We start from the raw sequence: 22,189 nt of genomic DNA, 5'->3' as shown, positions 1-22,189 counted from the left end.
CGAGCGCGGTCCAGTATAAGTTGCTCATGAGTTTTGTTCAGTGCACACTGCACATAGCTCACTTGTTGTTTACGTGAATCGTCATGACAACGAGGATGCACGGCAATTTTTGCTGTCCTTTTGTGCTATTCATGACCTTCGACCTTTGTACTTAGTCTTTGGCGGACTGGCGCACCCGGCGCATGCGATGGAGTCAGTGGTTTACTTACTGCTTTTTTCTTCAGTTCAAACCTTGATTTTGTCGAGGAGATCGAGATCGAGAAAGAAGTCGTGCACACACCTGAAGCAATGAATATCTGGGATGACGGTAGAAGGCCAGTGCTGCCAACCAATTGGGTCTGTTTTGCGTACTGCGACTTCTGATTCTCCGTATTTGCAGCGTTTTTCCGTACTACCAATGAAATGCCTTGTGCATTGCTTCTATCAGGGAGTATTGTACTACTCCCTGGCTTGTATTGTGCTTTTTTGACACTCGCATTCTTGTCGGTGGCAAAATTTGCTACAAGTAGTGCAAAACATGTGTGACGTGTACCAAGACGTGTTATTTTGTATACATCTAGTCGAAGCATGGCAGACTCGCTTTGGCACAGGGATATTCATCGCTCAGTTGGCGCTTGCCATGCTTCTACATACATGTACATACCTGTAGCTGATCGATCCTATTCAATTTTCAGTAACCATTTTTGCTCAAATTCCTCACTGCGGACGAAGGAGTGATTTTTCGTACAAATACGGAAAATACGGAAGGTTGGCAGCACTGGAAGGCGGAAGGTGGCCATCGCCACTGTGTCCTTGTTCAAAAGCTTTAGGACCAGCAAAGCAATTGTATTGCAGATGCCAGCTCCCCGCTCCAAGTCATTGCTTTAGAAGATTCAGGATATGTTTACTCACCCGGAGAAGGAAAGCTGCCAAACAAGCAAAAAGCAGGATATAAGCTGCTTTCTACAGGGGTACGCGACTTGCTGAAAAGGAAAAAGCAATTTCTTGATTTTCCCGCCACATTCCTTTGATTTCCATGGGAACATACAAGTATGCGCAGCTTATATGAGTTTTTGTACGTAGTGTGCAACGGACCTTAGACAACTGTGCATTATATATTATGCTCCGATATACAGTCATCAGTTTTACTCCATTGTACACGCCACTGTACATCTAACATTCATGCTCCGATAATCACAACCAACATTCATACCGCCATACCCAAACTGCAAGCATCCATGCTCCGATCTAGGCACAGAAAACATTGCAGCTCCAAGCCTGCCTGCAAGCACTCCCATTGCAAGTCACACAGTCACTGTCCCCATCATGTTCTACAGGTCACTGTAAGTGACAAAGACTGGCACAACACAATCATAATACATCAGTATACAATACACAGTCGTGGCCACTGACCACACCATGTCAGGAGAAACAATATATGAAAACATTAACAGTCACACACACACACCCACACACACACACACACACACACACACACACACACACACACACACACACACACACAAACACACACACACACACACACACACACCATTGACCATTTGACGCTCATCGCCGGAGGCGATGATAGGGATGCTACAGCAGAAGCCATAGCAACTTGTGCTGGGATTGCATCATTCAACAGCTTGCACACACACACGCACACACACACACACTGACACAAACTTCCCCACATACACACGCACGCACCCCCCCCCCCCCACACACACACTCACGCGCACACCCCCCCCCCCCCATACACACACACATGCATGCACACATGCTTACACTTGCTCACTGCCATAACTGGTCACGTGGGTCTCCCCTTGGGAGAGGGGAGTGAGAGACTCAAAAGGAATCTTGGAAAGATCACTCAATTGGCTATTGAACCGCGCAACGGCCCACACCTCCTGAAACCCCTAAAACTCTGGGTGGACTTGGAAATGATCCCACTTATGGGCTCACCACACCTCAGTAAGTGGGTAAGGACGAGGTGAAGAAAAGGGGATTGACTGCATCAGGGTATACGTCCCGGGATCCAACTGCAGTTACCCCTGCCTCCGGTGAAGGTAATACTTGCTACTAGTGTGGGTGGCTGAATCAGAGTGGATCTGATAATTATAAGTTTCACTAGCACCATTGATTACACAAGAGTTGCTCTAGCCAGAAGTAGTCCATGGTTAACAGGTATGTATACTTCAAATAGAAAGTAGATGAACCCTGAAACCAACACAGGTGGCAGGTACAACAATACACTTTCAAGCAGCCGAGCCCATTGGCAACAGACCCAACACTATCTGGCATAAGTGTACCCACCAACCGAACTAGCTGACACAAATACATACACACACACAGATTAGTTGTACTTTCTAGCCATGTATAGAAACACGGACAAAAAGAAAATGTTCTCTTACCGGTAGATTCGATTCCAGGACTGCATACATGTACATCATTATCCTAATCACCCATTCCTACTCTGCTCTGTTTGCGTATAGCATCATGTGGATGAATGTCTGGTGATATGCACATAGCTAACTGCTACATCACACTCATAACGTATACACTGTAGTGCAGCTTACGCATGGTTGATCACACAGTGAGCAATGAGTCCTGGAGGCACGAAACTGACGTCACAATACCAACCAAGTCGTCGATGAGTGTCCGCCTATGCACCAGACACTAACTGATGTACAGTTTCCAGCCAGCTATGTGAGTATCATCAGCCATGCATCTACCAGGCGACATGCTCAAATAGATGATGGTGGTGAGAGAAGCATAGCTCTTTGCCAGTCTGATCTGAAGCCAAGATTAGAATAGAATTACTTAGAAGAAGGAAAGGACCAACGGTTTACACCGCAGTATGCATTGATGTCCACTAACGTATTGCCAAGATGATGTAGGGTCGGAACGTGTGACATTTGCCAAACTGATGATACTGATATTCAACGACCTGACGTTTGCCTCGATCACGTCTTGGATACACTGACCAACACACTTCCAGCAAGTCATAAAATATTACAAGTGATTCCATTCATTCAATGAAAAAAAAACTATGAAAAACTGAATTAGTTTTCGTCGCACACATGATGTCATCGCCGTGACAACTTTGACAGGATCTAGATCATAGATGTGTCAATGAATGAACCAGTGATTCACTGACTCCATTCCAGGGAATCGGTAGTATTCGATACCACTACAGTCGTCCCTCTTTAAAGGGGAAGTTAAGGCAAAAATTAAAATTTCACCAGTTGTAGTCTTCGGGGTGCTGAGTCGAATGGTCTTGGTCCGAGAAAGCTGAGACGCTCCCTTCCTACTTGAATCCCAATCGAACTCGCGCACTTCCACCGAAACTGGGTGACTGCGCCCTACTAGATGGGGATTTGTATGCAAAATGTCACTAAAAGCGCCGTTTCGTTCTTATAAAAGCACGGATGACCGCGATTGGCCCATATGTTGTAGTCTTTTGGACGCTGAGTCGACTGGTTTGGTCCGAAAAGGCTGCGATGCAGCGTTCCTCCTTTATTCCCAATCGAACATGGTTGAACAAGTGGTCACGTGCTCCTGGGTGCCCAAATCACCTGGTCACCACGCCAGCAGGCGACAACTTACTTTCACACCAAGGTTCAACTCGAGTTCAACTCGAGTGACAGGACTGCACCCAAAAAAGGTCAAATAGCCTAGTAAGTTGTACTCTGCAGTGCAGGCACGGTGACCAGCTGACTGGTGTACGCAGTAGGCCTTGACAGATAATGCTAGCATAATTTTCCGCATAATTCCTACCAAAATCGAATAATCGCATAATTCGAGGCAAATTGCATACGAATCGCATAAAATTGGAATAATCCGCCTGTTCGCATCAAATTCCATACAGTTGTACAAGTTCTGCAAGTACAAGTACAAGTAGATGCACCAGGAAGTCGTAGGTTTACGACTCCCTTGAGAACATGTCCAGTCCACTACAATCAGTGACGGTCGTAGCTAGGTGACTGGTCGGACGGTGCGTTGACCCCGTTGAACTTTTGCTAATATAAAATACAGTGCAACGCCCTCTACAAAAAAATTCCCCTGTTATTTTGCACAGAACCATTACATGTACATTGTACATTAGCAGCATATGTGAGCATAATGCGGCATAATATGATAACTTTTAGCATAAAAATAGCATAATTCTGCAATTTTTTCAGCAATGCGAAAAGCATAATTTCACGAAAATATTAGCATAATCTGTCAAGGCCTAGTACGCAGGAGCACGTGACCGCTTGTTCAACCATGTTCGATTGGGAATAAAGGAGGAACGCTGCATCGCAGCCTTTTCGGACCAACACCAGTCGACTCAGCGTCCAAAAGACTACAACATATGGGCCAATCGCGGTCATCCGTGCTTTTATAAGAACGAAACGGCGCTTTTAGTGACATTTTGCATTCAAATCCCCATCTAGTACTACCGGTAGTAGGGCGCAGTCACCCAGTTTCGGTGGAAGTGCGCGAGTTCGATTGGGATTCAAGTAGGAAGGGAGCGTCTCAGCTTTCTCGGACCAAGACCATTCGACTCAGCACCCCGAAGACTACAACTGGTGAAATTTTAATTTTTGCCTTAACTTCCCCTTTAATTAATCCAGGGACTAACATGTAAGTTTCACGATGACAGCGTGAACAAGGCGGAGGACCCACAGTATAGGAAAACAGTGTTCCTGACTGAAACCATAAACTGGTTGGCGGGCCCGGTCTTGCGACAATTTCAACGTCGAGATCAGGGAATATTCCTGTAATGCTCCAATAGAGTAATGAGTGCAGTGCAGTGAGCCTGGAGTAGTGTTTTCCCATACAGTGGGTAGTCCACCTTGTTCACACTGTCATCGTGAAACTTACATACTACAATCAGGTACGTGTAGTTACGAAGTTTGTGTTTAAACCACACTACCCAGATCTGTTCATTTCCAACAGCAATGGCCAAACAGGAATGTCGTGAAATTATGACTCCATACCAGTAAAGAACGTTTCTCCGGCCATTTTCAGTCTTTAATTTGGCAAACATTGAAATCTGCCCAAACTCTGTAGAGTGAGTTTAGATATTGGGAAACGCTGTCCAGCTGTACTTATACTACATGTACATGTATGTGCTACACTTGATACTGTGCGTAGAGGTACAGACTCACTGAAATGTTTGCTACTTTGTCAGCTCATCATCTCAACATAGAGTGAGAACAAAGCTACTTATACGTACTAACGATGAAGGAATTTAGAAAACATTTTCCAAAGGGAATGTTTGGCCATGTTGCTGAGCGGAGTCATTAGAGAGGTTCCGGGGTACGATTTTCCGTGCCAAAATCCGTGTGGGCGCTACGGATTTTTTCCAGGAGTGCTCCATACGATTTTTCGGCACGGAGAATCCGTGTGGACTGGCTTTCACACGAACCATGTTTCGTATGGAGATTTTGCGTCATCGGGTGCAGAAAGATTTTTCGCGTACAAATTTGGTACGAGAAACATCGATTTTCCGCGGGAAGTTTTGATTTCGGTACAAACTTTCAAAATAAAAAGGCATAGCGCGGGAATGTGACGTGTTTGCGATCGTAACCTAGGCAATGACGGCAAACACATAAGTTCCGTACTCCGGAACATTTCACTGCTCGAAAGCGGCAACAATACTCTCGATCTTATCATCTCCGATTTCTCACACCCCGTATGCACCACAGCCTATGCACCACTTGGACGATCTGATCATGCCGTTATCATTGCCGAGTTTCTCCAACAGCAGCCACGACGCGAAGATCCTGCTGTTCGACAGGTTTGGAAATACGCCCTTGCTGACTGGCACCGCCTGAGAGCCTACCTCCGCAACATAGACTGGCCCGCCAAGATCCATGGGTGTGCGGAGCAGTCCTGTCAGCGCGTAACTGATGCCATCATGCATGGAATGAAACAGTTCATACCATCTAAAGAGCTTGTGGTACACCAATCCAACCCTGTATGGTGGACACCGGACTGTTCTAACGCCAATCATGCGAAGGAGCGGGCATGGAAGCTGTGGCGACGCGATCCCCGCAACGACAACCACAAGGTCCAGTACATCACAACTGTTAAAGGGGAAGTATACCCTAAAATCAAATTTTCACCAGTTGTAGTCTTCTGGGTGCTGAGTCGAATGGTCTTGGTCCGAGGAAGCTGCGACGCTCCCTTCCTACTTGAATCCCAATCGAACTCGCGCACTTCCACCGAAACTGGGTGACTGCGCCCTACGAGATGGGGATTTGTATGCAAAATGTCACTAAAAGCGCCATTTCGTTCTTATAAAAGCACGGATGACCGCGATTGGCCCATATGTTGTAGTCTTTTGGACGCTGAGTCGACTGGTTTTGGTCCGAAAAGGCTGCGATGCAGCGTTCCTCCTTTATTCCCAATCGAACATGGTTGAACAAGCGGTCACGTGCTCCTGGGTGCCCAAATCACCTGGTCACCGCGCCAGCAGGCGACAACTTTCACACCAAGGTTCAACTCGGGTTCAACTCGAGTGACAGGACTGTACCCAAAAAAGGTCAAACAGGCTAGTAAGTTGTACCCTGCAGGCACGGTGACCAGCTGACTGGTGTACGCAGGAGCACGTGACCGCTTGTTCAACCATGTTCGATTGGGAATAAAGGAGGAACGCTGCATCGCAGCCTTTTCGGACCAAAACCAGTCGACTCAGCGTCCAAAAGACTACAACATATGGGCCAATCGCGGTCATCCGTGCTTTTATAAGAACGAAATGGCGCTTTTAGTGACATTTTGCATACAAATCCCCATCTAGTAGGGCGCAGTCACCCAGTTTTGGTGGAAGTGCGCGAGTTCGATTGGGATTCAAGTAGGAAGGGAGCGTCGCAGCTTCCTCGGACCAAGACCATTCGACTCAGCACCCAGAAGACTACAACTGGTGAAAATTTGATTTTAGGGTATACTTCCCCTTTAACCACGAAGTGGAAGCGTGTCATGCAGCGCGATTAGCACATCAACGTAGAATTCGCAACAAGCTTACTGCAGGTTCCCTCCGGGACAAAGAGTGGTGGTCAACCATCAAGAGCGCAGCAGGCAAGGGACATTGCTCTGACATCCCTCTGCTGACCAACCCTGCAGGACAAGAGTTCCACTCTTCTCGTGAGAAAGCCGAGTGCTTTGCAGCGCATTTTGCGAACAAGTGTAGCCTTGGCAATAACGACCTCTGTGCTGCTGACCTGCCTGACCTGCAACGACCTGCCTATGCCACGCTAAAGCACATTCACTTCCGCGCAGCAACGGTCAAACGGCACTTGGCGAACTTGGCTGTATCAAAAGCAACTGGACCGGATGGCATCTCTGCTCGTGTGCTCAAGATGTGCTCATCTGAACTTGCAGACCCACTGGCAAAGCTCTTCGCCCTCTGCTTCTTAGCCGGTGTGCAACCTGGGGCATGGAAACTTGCCCATGTAGTCCCGGTTCACAAACGGTCCTCCAGATCTTTGGCATCTAACTACCGACCAATATCACTGCTAACGATCATGTCGAAAGTCATGGAGGGCATTGTAAACACGCAACTGGTGAACTACCTAGAGAAGCATGAGGTGTTGCCAAACAGCCAGTTTGGATTCCGACGTGGTAGAGGAACCGCAGATATCTTAACGGCTCTCCAACATGAATGGGTCCACACCATAAGTACTGGCGGTTGTGTCCAGGTCCTCGCCGTGGATATTGCCGGTGCGTTTGACCGGGTATCGCACACAGGAGTGCTGTACAAAGCAAAGCAGGCGGGCGTCGACGAACGCCTGCTTGTATGGCTACAGGACTACCTCACCAACCGAAACATCCGCGTTGTGGTTGGAGGCCAGAGGTCAGATGCTCACCCCATCCAGGCTGGTGTCCCCCAAGGCAGCATCCTAGGACCCAGCCTCTTCCTTCTATACACCTGTGACATTGAACAATGTTTAACTCCAGGAACGCAGCTGAGCAGCTTTGCAGACGACACCACACTCTACAGCCTAGTACAGCCAACTGACGATCTCCAACAGTCCACTGCCTCCCTCCAAGGGTCCCTCAACAGTCTTGAGGAGTGGGGCCGCAAGTGGCGTATCTGTTTTGAGCCAGCTAAGACACAGCGCATGACTCTACATCGCAAGCACGTTCCCCCCTGCACTCCACCAGTCACCTTTGGAGGTGAAGCACTCCAGGAGACAGATACCCTGAAGCTGCTGGGAGTCATGCTCGACCCTACTCTCTCCTACAGAGCGCACACTCGCAGTGTTGCACTGCGCGCCTCCCAAAGGCTGGGTTTCCTACGAAAGGCAGCACCCACCCTGGACGACCATGGTCGAGTGACGGTCTACAAGGGATTCGTGCGACCCCTACTTGAATATGCCCCACTGGCCTGGTCGAGCGCAGCCGCAACTAACATGGCCCAGCTGGACAAGGTTCAGCAACGTGCCCTGCACTTCCTGGGACCTGGAACCATCCTCCAAAGTCTTCAGCTTCGCCGGATGGTGGCAGCCCTATCATACTTGTTCAAGCTGCACTACATTCCAGGGCCTCCCCAGGTAAAGGCCATGCTGCCACCAACCAAGCCCCCTGCCGTAGCTAGCATGTGCACACGGCAAAAACGTCAGGCGCACCATGCCTTTCAGCTGAAGTGGACACCCCCTCGCACAGCCCCTGACTACCTCCTGCGATCCTTCCCCTTCTTCGCCATCACACCCTGGAACAACCTGCCTGCGGACCTCCTGCTTCACGAGCCTCATTCAAGACGCCTCCAAACCTTCAAGGTCAACGTATGCAAGGATCTAATCCGAAAGAGATGGCTGTGGTCCACACAGTACCTGTGACGATGATATTGAGACCCATTTAGTATTTACCTCTCTACTAGTACGTGCTTGTTATGATTATTGTTCTCTTTCTTCCTTTTCCCTTCTGGTTTAGTCATTACACGTATTTATATTATTTGGTGCAATACTAGCGCCCCTTTCTCGCACTAAATTATTATTTTTGCTACCTGACCATGCACCCCCCCCCCTTCTTTTTTCGATGCCAGGTTGCAACGCTAACGCCGAGACCCCTGGTCGGTCGAGTTGCTCCCTGTACATCGGCACGTCGTCCCTACATCCCCTGTGTCTTGTCTTGTGTTTGTCTCCACATGTCTCTTTGTAGGGCTGTGTTCCCAATAAAAAAATAAATAAAAAAAAAATAAAAAAAAATAAAAAAATGACGTATAAAAAATCCGTAGCGCCTCTACGGATTTTGGCACGAAAAATCGTACTCCGGAACCTCCCTATTGACTATGATTGAGCCAATCTCCGTCACGTGATATCATGCACTGCGTTTCTGTGTTCTACGTAGCTTTGTAAATGATAGCAATGATGATGTCCATGAATGTAACGTGATCACTCTTACTCAATGTAGTGGTTGATTGTGTGGTGATGCAGTTAGACAGTGTTGATATGTAGCATAGTTTACATACAGTGAAGTCTGTATTCTACATTGCTGTTCATCTCATAGTGGATATGTGGGAGAATCTCCGACAAAATGTCTTTTTCTACACGTCATGTAAGAAGGAAATGATTTTCTAACGTGATCCGCTGCAAATGTGGTAGCTGTGTCTGTGGCTGGAGGCCCAATATGTAGCTGGAACTGCCAGATATGATACCGCACAGAGCTAGAGATGCATACATCGGTTTTAGTGATTGATGTAAAATCAAGCGATGTCAGAGGAGAACAGGGTGTTACATCTTCTTGAAGAACTTGTCCAGTGAGTGTTATTTGGTGAGTTTTGCTTGTACAAGTTGCCAAAATATGCCTCCATCATGGGGAAATGCTGATTTTGTGTGTCAGGAGCTACAGCCAGCTACATGACATTGTACATGTATGTAGTGCGTGTGTGCACGGCGCGCTGAGTCGTTTGACACCCCACTCGCATACAATGATACATTGCATGCAGTATCGGTCATAGTAATATTATCGCATTATCAAAATCAAACACCAACGCTATAGGCAATACTGACTATACTCCCATGGTGCTGAAATTGGGTATTGGCAAATGAGTGTCCCTGCAATCCACCTGGTCCTGGGGTCATACAACCCTGCAGGAGCTGGCTCTGGATCTCAAGACTGTGTATTCTATTGGTAAAGGTTGCCTGATGATCGTAGTAATACGTGAAACTTAGAGTTGTAACAAAGCTTCCAATCTCTCTCTTGTGTAAAGGTTTGCATTCTGAACTCAATGCCACTGGGTTGTTATGTCTAGTGTTCTGTGTAATGACGTCACGACGATTGAAGGGAAAACTCTATACTAAAGGATACAGTCTGCAGTCTTAAGTACAAAATTAATCAAAGAAAGAACAGAAGGAAACTGAGCAGGAAAGTACTATACCGTTAACTTAAACATACACAGAAGCAGATAAGTTTTTTAAGAACTTTGAAACTCCACTATAGCCTTGTCATATTTTCAGTATACCCAACTCACAACACACAAACAGTCCTTGGCTACACCACGTACAGTTGAAATTGTCCACATTTTCACCCAGGAGGTCATCATCAGGGATGTACATGTAGGAGAAGAATGATAGAAAGTTGTCTGTTAAAAGACAGTACAGGAACAGTCACACTACTGAAACAATCTGAAACAAGTTACAAGCTAACACTAAGCCATGACAATGTAAGTGAGCATTTCATCAAGTGTAAAGTGGCCGTCAGACAGCCATGGTAAGATAAGATGAGTTTGATAGAAAACAATACATTTAGGAAAGCGATCCTGTCAGCTTTTCTATTATTGTGTTCACATGGTAAGAGCTAACGACATCGCTATTGAGACACGTTGTCTACGTAAGTTTCTACGCATGGTGATCGGTACCTGGACCTTGTACGAGCTCGTACTCCATGGCGCCATGGCTCCTACCATCGCGTGGCCGGCCGCGTGCGTGTGCATGGCAGACATGTTGCAGCCTTTTCGGATGTGCATGCACGAGGAACTTCCTTCTTTGGAATTGCTTCTTAGATGAGCCGTTTCGGATATTCCGTCTCCTTGCCTGGCTTATTTCGATGTCTCTACTCAGACCTCTTTTCACGGAATATTACTCAATGACAGGTGAGTTGACCAGTTCCCTTTGATTCATTTGCTTGTGTTGACTCTTTCATTTACGAAAATGGCTATGAAAAAGAGAAAAAAGTTCGTTTAAAAGACCATCCGCTAGTATAGTATGGTAGTGTGTGTGACAGGCGAAGGATGCTGTCACATTGCTGTGACTGTTGCTGTAGTAGCTGACACTAGAATTGTAAATGTGAACTAGTATGAATTGAGAAAGAGCATAGAAGAGAGTGAAAGTTTAAGGTGTAAAGTGCTGACCTGAAACCCAGCATACAACTACACTAGACAGTAGTTGTGAATACATGTGTATGTGAGCAGTACAGTAGTCTACTTTGACCATTACGCATCCCACTATAAGCTCATGGATTGACTGATTCACTTACCCAACACCTCCATGTACTCGTGTGTTTGTGTAGAGTAGTGTGTATTGTGGAGATGCTAGTCATCAACAAGTTCACTGCATGCTAGATCTTTGTGATCTCTATCCATACACAGTTAGAGACAGCAGTTGTAGAACGTCAGTACCGTTGCTCAGTCTCGTGCAATGCTATCACATGAGCTGGTTATCCAGTAACTGGTGGAGTTAGTGGACAGTATAGCGTGACTTGTAGTTCCTTGCTCCTTTTTCTTTCCTTTAATTCTGACTACGTTCTCCATCCGAGTGATAGAGATATCTGTTGGATTACGTTGTATTTCCAGTAAAATCTGCATTCCCAACCCAGTGTTTCTCCTAACCATACAACATATTACCCGTCCATGTTATCAGTCCATGTATGCAAATCTAACACATATGAACACAAGCTTAAAGCATGCACTGCCCTGCGTCATCGGGGTCTCATTCTTCTTACAAGGTGTAATTATGTGCTGTGCACACGTCAGATCATCTGATAGGTATGCTTTGAACGGTCTAGTCAAATTAGAATCTGCGACACAACAACAACAACTCTTAGTTTGTATTTATTTTGATTCGCAAATTCAAACGGGCATACTTAGTGGCCACAGACCATCGTGAGAATAAAAGATTTCAAACAACAACAACAACAACAAAAACAACAACAACAACAACAACAACAACAACAACAACAACAACAACAGCAACAACAACAACAACAACAACAACAACAACAACAACAACAACAACAACAACAACAACAACAACAACAACAACAACAACAACAACAACAACAACAACAACAACTATACCATCACAACCTCTCCATCACTCACTCCCCGTTTTAAACCTGCATTCTGTAGTCATGGTTACCATCATGGTAACCAATACAATCAGTTGCTAAGCAACAGCTGGTCACTACGAACATCATCAACCATCACTCATGCCGCAGGTATTCAGGTCAGTGTGTCCAAGACCAACAGCAAGCCTTCATGCTCATAATAACTGCATCTACAAACACTCATGCTGCAGATATTCAGGTCAGTGTGTCCAAGACCAACAGCAAGCCTTCATGCTCATAATAACTGCACCTACAAACAGTCATGCTATAATACCAAAGGTCAGCATTCATGCACTGAAACTCCCCAGCTGACAATCATGCTACCATTCTGCGCACCCAATATTCATGCTCCGAAACTGTGAAGTCAACCGTCATTCTCCTAAAAGTACATATAGGTAGTTACAAACAGGCAGAATTCTTGCTACAGAACTGCGCAGTCGACTATCAAGCTCTTCTAGGCCCAGTCAACATATTATTAGTAAAGTAGTGAAGTAACGTGTGCGTTGTATACAATAGAGTAGAGGGTATGTCCGAAAGTGGTAACACTCATACATTACTATCCTAACAATTCTTACTCCCTTACTCAAACAACACATCTACACATACAGGTTGAGATACAATACACACACAGTAGTGACACAAGCAAATCCTTTTCTGCCGTTACTCAGAGTTTCGTGTTAGAAAACACTCATCGGACAGGATGATATTAGACAACTTTCTATATGCTCCGATACATAGTCATTAGTTTTACTCCATTGTACACGCCACTGTACATCCAACATTCATGCTCCGATAATCACAACCATCATTCATACCGCCTTACCCAAACTGCAAGCATCCATGCTCTGATATACGCACAGAAAACATTGCAGCTCCAAGCCTGCCTGCAAGCACTCCCATTGCAAGTCACACAGTCACAGTCCCCATCATGTTCTACAAGTCACTGTAAGTGACAAAGACTGGCACAACACAATCATAATACATCAGTATACAATACACAGTCGTAGCCACTGCCCACATCATGTCATCAGTATACAATACACAGTCGTAGCCACTGCGGACAACAGTCATCAGTATACAATACACAGTCGTAGCCACTGTGGACAACAGTCATCAGTATACAATACACAGTCGTAGCCACTGCGGACAACAGTCATCAGTATACAATACACAGTCGTAGCCACTGCGGATAACAGTCATCAGTATACAATACACAGTCGTAGCCACTGCGGACAACAGTCATCAGTATACAATACACAGTCGTAGCCACTGTGGACAACAGTCATCAGTATACAATACACAGTCGTAGCCACTGCGGACAACAGTCATCAGTATACAATACACAGTCGTAGCCACTGTGGACAACAGTCATCAGTATACAATACACAGTCGTAGCCACTGCGGATAACAGTCATCAGTATACAATACACAGTCGTAGCCACTGTGGACAACAGTCATCAGTATACAATACACAGTCGTAGCCACTGCGGATAACAGTCATCAGTATACAATACACAGCCGTAGCCATGACAACAGTCATCAGGAGAAGAACTACATAGATGGGTAGATTGGTTTGCATTTTTCATTCTCTATTTTTACGGATTTCTTTATCGCATTTCCATTCATTGTGTTTATTTTGGTCGCAAAAGAGGTTCACAACTATGCACACATTTACATCACAAAACACACACACACACACACACACACACACTTGTGCTTACTTGCTCACTGCCAAAACTGGTCACGTGTGTCTTCCCCGTGAAAGGGGTAGGGTCCCGCGGATTCTACCGGCAGAAAAATTGGCAGAATTTGGTACATTTTCTGGTAAGTTTCATGCATGTTTGGTATGTGGATAAAGAAATGGAGTAGAATTCGAGGAATTGCCCGCCATAAGGTTTGTATGGTTCTGCCAATTTCACTGCTTTTTGAGCACAATCTGCCACCTTTCCGAGCAGAATCCGCTGGTCCTTAGAAAGGGGAGAGAGACTCAAAAGGAATTTTGGAAAGATGACTCGGTTGGCTATTGGACCGCCCAACGGGCGACACCCCCTGAAAGCCCCAAACTTTGGGTGGACTTGGAAATAATCCCACTTATGGCCCAATATAGGCTCATAAATAGGACATACATACATACACACACACACACACACACACACACGCGCGCGCGCGCACAAGCAAAATGTTCTCTTACCGGTAGATTCTATTCCAGGACTGCATACATGTACATCATTATCCTAATCACCCATTCCTACTCTGCTCTGTTTGCGTATAGCATCATGTGGATGAATGTCTGGTGATATGCACATAGCTAACTGCTACATCACACTCATAACGTATACACTGTAGTGCAGCTTACGCATGGTTGATCACACAGTGAGCAATGAGTCCTGGACTCCTGGAGGCACGAAACCTACGTCACAATACCAGCCAAGTCGTGGATGAGTGTTCGCCTATGCACCAGACACTAACTGATGGACAGGTATCAGTCAGTTATGTGAGTATCATCAGCCATGCATCTACTAGGCCACGTGCGTAAAGTATAGATGATGGTGGTGAGAGAAGCATGGCTCTTTGCCAGTCTGATCTGAAGCCAAGATTAGAATAGAATTACTTAGAAGAAGGAAAGGACCAAAGTTTTACACCGCAGTATGCGTTGTTGTCCACTAACTTATTTCCAAGATGATGTAGGGTCAGAACGTGTAACATTTTCCACAATATTCACTGATGATACTGACATTCAACGACCTGACCTTTGCCTCGATCACGTCTTGGATACACTGACCAACAGACTTCCAGCTGTTCATAAAATTCCATTCATTCATAGAAAAAAACCGTGAAAACTGAACACGTTTTCGTCGCACACATGATGTCATTGCTTTCACAATTTTGACAGGAATCACAGGATCTAGATCATAGACGTGTCAATGAATAGAAAAAATTATCAAAACGCCAAGAAAGAATCTGAAGAAAAAGACTCAATCCTGTGTTGCCATGTTGGGAACTGAAACCCAACACAAATCTAAGAAGATGGCAAGTACAGGCAGTTGGCGCAGAACATTGGTGGAAGTCAGCAAACTTTCAGCTTGCAGAGCATGTGTTCCGTAGCATGCACAACCAGTCAGGATTTCAGACGAGAGTCGATTTTGTAGCTTGTGGCTCGATGTAGCTGAACTCCGGCCTGACTGAGTGCCGGGTGGGCTGCGAAAAACTACGAAAAACTACGGAGCTAAAAAATCTCAAACCTGCCTCAGGCGTCGTAGTTGAATGAAGCTATGTAAGTATCACCAGCCATGCATCTACTAGGCGACGTGCGTAAAGTATAGACGATGGTGGTGAGAGAAGCATGGCTCTTTACCAGTCTGATCTGAAGACAAGATTAGAATAGACTGATTACTTAGAAGAAGCAAAGAACAAAGGTTTACACCGCAGTATGCGTTGTTGTCCACTAACTTATTGCCAAAATGATGTCGGGTTAAGAACGTGTGACATTTGCCACAATATTCACTGATGATACTGATATTCAACGACCTGACGTTTGCCTCGATCACGACTTGGATACACTGACCAAAAAACTTCCAGCAAGTCATAAAATAATAATTATTATTAATTCCATTCATTCAACGAAAAAAAAACTATGAAAAACTGAATTAGTTTTCGTCGCACACATGATGTCATTGCCGTGACAACTTTGACAGGATATATCTAGATCATAGACGTGTCAATGAATGAACCAGTGATTCACTGACTCCATTCCAGGGAATCGGTAGTATTCGGTACCACTACAGTCGTTCCTCTTTAATCCAGTACTTCATAAACCAGCACCCTCTATAAACCAGCACCCTCTATAATCCAGCACTTTATAAACCAGCACCCTCTATAAACCAGCACCCTCTATAAGCCAGCACCCTCTATAAACCAGCACCCTCTATTAACCAACACCCTCTATAAACCAGCACCCTCTATTAACCAGCACCCTCTATAAACCAGCACCCTCTATAAACCAGCACCCTCTATAATCCAGCACTTTATAAACCAGCACCCTCTATAAACCAGCACCCTCTATAAACCAGCACCCTCTATAAACCAGCACCCTCTATTAACCAACACCCTCTATAAACCAGCACCCTCTATTAACCAGCACCCTCTATAAACCAGCACCCTCTATAAACCAGCACCCTCTATAAACCAGCACCCTCTATAAACCAGCACCCTCTATAAACCAGCACCCTCTATAAACCAGCACCCTCTATTAACCAACACCCTCTATAAACCAGCACCCTCTATTAACCAGCACCCTCTATTAACCAGCACCCTCTATAAACCAGCACAATTTTCAGTTACTAAAAATGTCCTCTTCATGCACATTGCAGCAGTATATCAGATTTTCTAATCCAGCACCCTCCCCAAGCCAGCAGAATTTCCGTAGCACAAATGGTGTGGGATTATACAGGGACCACTGTACTACAATTATGGTCTATATGTATGTGAGCCTTTCCTGATACGTTGAACATGTTTTCACGATGACAGCGTGAACAAGGCGGAGAACCTACTGTATGAGAAACAGTGTTCATAACTGAAACCATAAACTGGTTGGCGGGCTCGGTCTTGCGACAATTTGGACCACGAGATCAGGGAATATTCCTATAATGCTCCAATAGAATAATGAGTGTCTGAACAGGGGTATAGCCCCATACGGTTCAAATGGGCACAAGATCGAGACCCTACCCGGCTACCGGTGTATGGTTGCAGTGAGCCTGGAGTACTGTTTTCCCATACAGTGGGTCGTCTGCTGAGCTGGTTGTTGCTGAGGCCCAGGTTGCTCGCATGTGAGAATCTATAAATTACAGCAGATTATTTTGAAGTTGATTGTTCCAACTAGGAACACACGCTTCTTGCCGAACTTGACACTTGACTGTCTCACGACTGCCATCCGGAGCACACGTGGAGCACTTCGCACCCACTGGGCAAACCTGCGAAAAAGCACCACTCCCTGCTCAATACACAGTGTTTCGGGGAATTCACCCCTCATCAGTTGAGCTTGAGTAGGCTGAGGAAGATTGTGCCTGAAAAGCACCACATATATACTGCTCTCCAGGCCAAACCTCACCAGGGATCACCAGGGATACAAAGACGCTTTGTTTCCTGCGCTACAAACACCTCGTGAAGCTCCAGGTAGCAGCGTGAGTCAGAGTCGCTCATGGAGTTGTGCTAAACAGACGTTGAGAGCCAGTATAGCTATTCGCAACGCTGTCACCTCCAACAACTAGTCGCACGTCCGCGTGAGGGACAACACTACGAACTTAGAAGTTGCGACTTCGGCGGTAATAGTCATGAAGTTGATTGTTCCAACTAGGAACACACGCTTCTTGCCGAACTTGACACTTGACTGACTCACGACTGCCGTCCGGAGCACACGAGCAGCACTCCGCTCCTCCCACTCGGCAAACCTGCGAGAAAGCACTACTCCCTGCTCAATACACAGTGTTTCGGGGAATTCACCCCTCATCAGTTGAGCTTGAGTAGGCTGAGGAAGATTGTGCCTGAAAGGCACCACTTATACTGCTCTCCAGGCCAAACCATCACCAGGGATACAAACTGATGAGGGGTGAATTCCCCGAAACACTGTGTATTGAGCAGGGAGTAGTGCTTTCTCGCAGGTTTGCCGAGTGGGAGGAGCGGAGTGCTGCTCGTGTGCTCCGGACGGCAGTCGTGAGTCAGTCAAGTGTCAAGTTCGGCAAGAAGCGTGTGTTCCTAGTTGGAACAATCAACTTCATGACTATTACCGCCGAAGTCGCAACTTCTAAGTTCAGATTATTTTTATTATAAATACTGTCAACACCTTGCTAAGGGTGTGCAGACTCCACTGTAGTCTGTAGCCACTTCATGTTTCACACAGTTACACACCACTACTCGAAAACGGTCTCTTGGCTACAAATTCGTAAATAGTGGACATGGATATTGAATAACTGTACTCAGTGACTCTTTACATTTTACAGGCTACGTTTTTTTTATTACAGGCTGCGACAGAGCTCTCGGCCATTGAAGAAAATGTTGAGTCACCTCCACCATTAAACTGTGCTCGCAGTTTAATGATGGAGGTGACTCTACGTTTTTTTATTATTATTATTGTATATCTTTGTCTGTCAAATCCTATATATTATAGGATTTTTCCAATTTTCGGGAAAAGGTAGATCATACCTCACAAAGTAAAGTTCTTTCTTCAAAAACCTGCTGGAGTCTGCATTCCGTGTTTATCAGAGATGATGCCTGCCACGTTTCACCAGCACAAGGGCTTTACTTTTTCTGTAACAGGCCTTCCCGTGCAAAGGTGTCCAGAATTTTCATAATCCTATATATAGGATTTGACCCCTTCAAAAATTGGTTTTGTTCTTCCCAGTTGCCCCTGTCAATAAAAACCATGGTTGGCAATATCCAAGCCTAGATATAGCCCATATGGAGCTAACAAAAACATTCTATGTATCATGGCTAAAGAGTAAGCACCTCCTAGGCTAGTACCAAAGAGTATTCCACTATTAATATGTGTACATACTTGAACACAACTGATTTAGCAAATGCACCAAACATGTAGTGTCTTTAGTTCATATTGATCTGCGAGCACTTTACAACACTACTTCAATGCCAGGATGGTGCTAATATTCATCTATTCCACTCCTAGTCTATTTCTACCACTTGTAATTGCAATTCATCAGCAATAATTGCACACAGATACCTTTCCTGGAGGTCTTAGCCAGTGAGTAACCTCTATTCATTCATTTTAAATAAAGAGAGGCATTGTGGGAAAGATCAAAATGCATCTTCAATAACATAGGCTTCCACCTAGACCATTTTCGAGGCTGCAAATGCGTCTTGAAGTCTAATCCTATATATGGGATTAACTGGTGACAGAAAAAGAGATAGCTTTCCTTTTGATCTTGTCTCTTATTGTTGTCACCTTTCCACAATATTGTGTTGCATTGTTTTTATACAGTGGCCCTGAGTGGGTAGTCCACCTTGTTCACACTGTTATCGTGAAACTTACATACTACAATCAGGATGCAATTTTTGAATTTTTTCAAGTTAGTTTAGAATTTTTCGCTCTGTAGCTACTCCCCTCCACGCCCATCCTGTGATGGACATGGAAGGGCCAAAGAACATGCCCTCTTCCACAGGTTCAAGGGCTAGTATAGGTGGAGTTTCTGGAGTTTGCGGGGACCACCTGCGCCTGGTGGACTGTTTGCCCAGATTTGAAAGTACGCTGGAGAATATTCTCAAGCTAGTCACGCAAGAAGTGAGTGCCTCACTTGACAGAGAAGCTTATCTGCTGAGGAAAATCAAAGACCTGAGTTCCCAGCTTCAAGCGCTGCAGTCGCAGTTTGAACTCCTCCAGCGCCCACAACCTGACTGTGAGAAAGCTCAGGATGCTGATACTCAGGACGAAAATCTGAAAATTCCTAAAAAAAAAGAAAAAATGCAGAAAAACAAAAAAGAGAACCAGCCTTCCCAAGAAGTCCAAACCCATCAAATGGAAGACAAGCCCAAGCCCACTGATTCCCCCAGCGACCCCCAGCCATCGGTACCAGTTCCACCACTCTGTGACACTGACGGGCTCTGGGAACTGGTTACAAAGATCCCACCCAGCAAAGGAAAGCGACGAGTGGTCCTCTGGATTGGAAACCTGAGAGACGACATAACTGAGGAAACACTGACTGCTTACCTGTCCACACGTGTGGATCAACTCGGCCCTCAAGGAGTTTACACTCCATAACTGCAAGCTGTTCATCAAGCTGGGTAAAGTCCGTGCTCGAATCACCGTCAACGCAACTGATGCGCCAACGATTACTGGCCCTACATTCTGGCCACGTCCAACCTATGCTCGACCATGGGTGTTTGAACAGAACCCCCGGCGCTCCCAGGGCAACGACAAGAATCCCCGCGGCAACAGCAAGGATGACAACAACACACAACAGGGTCACCCCACCAGCAACTTGGCCTCTGAGGGATCCCTGGCAACAACAACCACCTCTGAAGGACCAAACTGGGAGCCTCCTGGCGGTAGCGGTACTGGTGAAGCCATGGACTCTGGCACTGACATAGTTCCTGATGATTCGGAGACAGGCAACGGCAGTTCAGACGAACAACCCCAGCTGCCCATGCAGCCGCCACCGCTGAGACGACTGCCGCCTAAGAAATCTCACTAAAATGGCCAAACACGTTCGTATTCTCCTCACCAATGCCTTCACTATGTCCAACAAAATTGGCGAGCTGCAGCACGCAGTCCGTACACACAACATTGATGTCGCAGTAGTGACGGAAATGAAGTATGGACAGAGCACTCTGGACTCTGATACACTCGTACCTGGATACACAGTAGTTCGCAAAGACCGAAATCAGGCAGGAGGTGGTGTAGCTATTTGGGCTAAATCAGAGCTCTGGGTTACTCAGCTCACCCATGTCGCTTGCGGCTCACAGGAGGTGCTGTGGGCATCAGTGTCCACGAACGACGGGCGCCGCACTGTCCTTGGTGCTATCTACCGACCAGAATCATGTGCCGAGACTGACACTTCTCTCATGGAGTACCTGGAAAGTGTTCTCGACAATGTCCGGCACCTGGGGTCAAACCTAATTCTGGCGGGAGATTTCAATGTGCATAACGCTGGATGGCTGCAGAGCATTAAGACAACTCCTGCTGGAGAGTCACTTGAGGTGCTATGCGCAACCCACCAACTCGCCCAGCATGTGCCACATGCCACTAGGGGATCAAACACCTTGGACCTAATCCTATCCGATTTTTCCACCCCAGTGTCCACTTCAATCCATGCTCCCCTCGGGCGGTCCGATCACGCTGTAGTGGTCTCTAACTTCCAAGCAGTAGACCCGAGGCGGGAACCTACCACCTCCCGCAAGGTTTGGCGCTATGCCTATGCCGACTGGAACCGGCTGAGGGCACATTTCCGTAGGCTAGACTGGCCTTCACTGCTATCCGATGACCCCAATCAATCGTGCGAAAGAGTGACTGCTGCCATTCTTTGCGGAATGGAGCAGTATATTCCCTCCAAGGTACTCGTTACCCGGCCATCCGACCCGTCTTGGTGGACACCAGAATACAGCTCCGCTGTCGAGGCCAAGGAGAGATGTTGGAAAGCATGGAGGAGGAACCTTGCCAATAATGTCCTGAAGGCCTCCTTTATTGCCTCTGTCGGCAATGCTGCTCACACCTTGCAGTCAGCCCGCACTGCCAGTGACAACCGTGTTCGGCGGCAACTAAGCTCCCGGTCCCTCAGTGACAAGGAATGGTGGTCTAATGCTAAGAAAGCAGCAGGAATCTCCCGATCATCAAACATACCCCTGCTGATCAATAACGACGGAACAGAGTATCACTCAAGCAAGGACAAAGCTAACTGCTTTGCTCGATATTTTGCCAACAAATGCAGCCTCGGTCAAACGGATCTACGTCCCGAAGATCTACCTGACATGCGTACGAGGCTCTATCCAACATTCGCGAGGTTCGTCGTCGCCTGGCCAAGTTGGATACCTCCAAAGCAACGGGCCCAGACGGGATACCAGCTCAAGTATTGAAGCATTGTTCCATTGAACTGTCATCAATTGTCGCGCAATTGTTCTCGCTTTGTTATCGCCATGGTGTCCAACCAACAATCTGGAAGCTAGCACACGTTGTCCCTGTCTACAAGAATGCCGTGCGGTCAGCACCAGCCAACTATCGCCCAGTCTCTCTTTTATCCGTTCTATCCAAGGTCATGGAGGCTATTGTCAACAGTCAAATCACCAACTACTTGGAGAGACACTCCGTACTTCCTGACACCCAGTATGGTTTCCGTCCGAACCGGGGCACTGCTGATGTCCTCACGGCGCTGTACAATGAATGGGTCCGCACAGT

General features: G+C 46.3%; 1 protein-coding gene across 1 annotated transcript; it reads left to right on the top strand.

Annotated features, from left to right (window-relative positions):
• Nucleotides 1-20,493: 20,493 nt before the first annotated feature.
• Nucleotides 20,494-21,870, top strand: LOC135823010 (uncharacterized). Its single transcript, XM_065335846.1, has one exon. It carries the CDS (start codon nt 20,494-20,496, stop codon nt 21,868-21,870), a length of 1,377 nt encoding a protein of 458 aa, XP_065191918.1.
• The last annotated feature ends 319 nt before the right edge of the window (nt 21,871-22,189 follow it).

The sequence above is a fragment of the Sycon ciliatum genome, chromosome 8 (genome assembly GCF_964019385.1).
Source record: "Sycon ciliatum chromosome 8, ocSycCili1.1, whole genome shotgun sequence".
NCBI classification, from domain to species: Eukaryota; Metazoa; Porifera; class Calcarea; order Leucosolenida; family Sycettidae; genus Sycon; species Sycon ciliatum.
The sequence above is the reverse complement of the archived record's forward strand: the minus strand, read 5'-3'. Positions and strand labels throughout refer to the sequence as shown.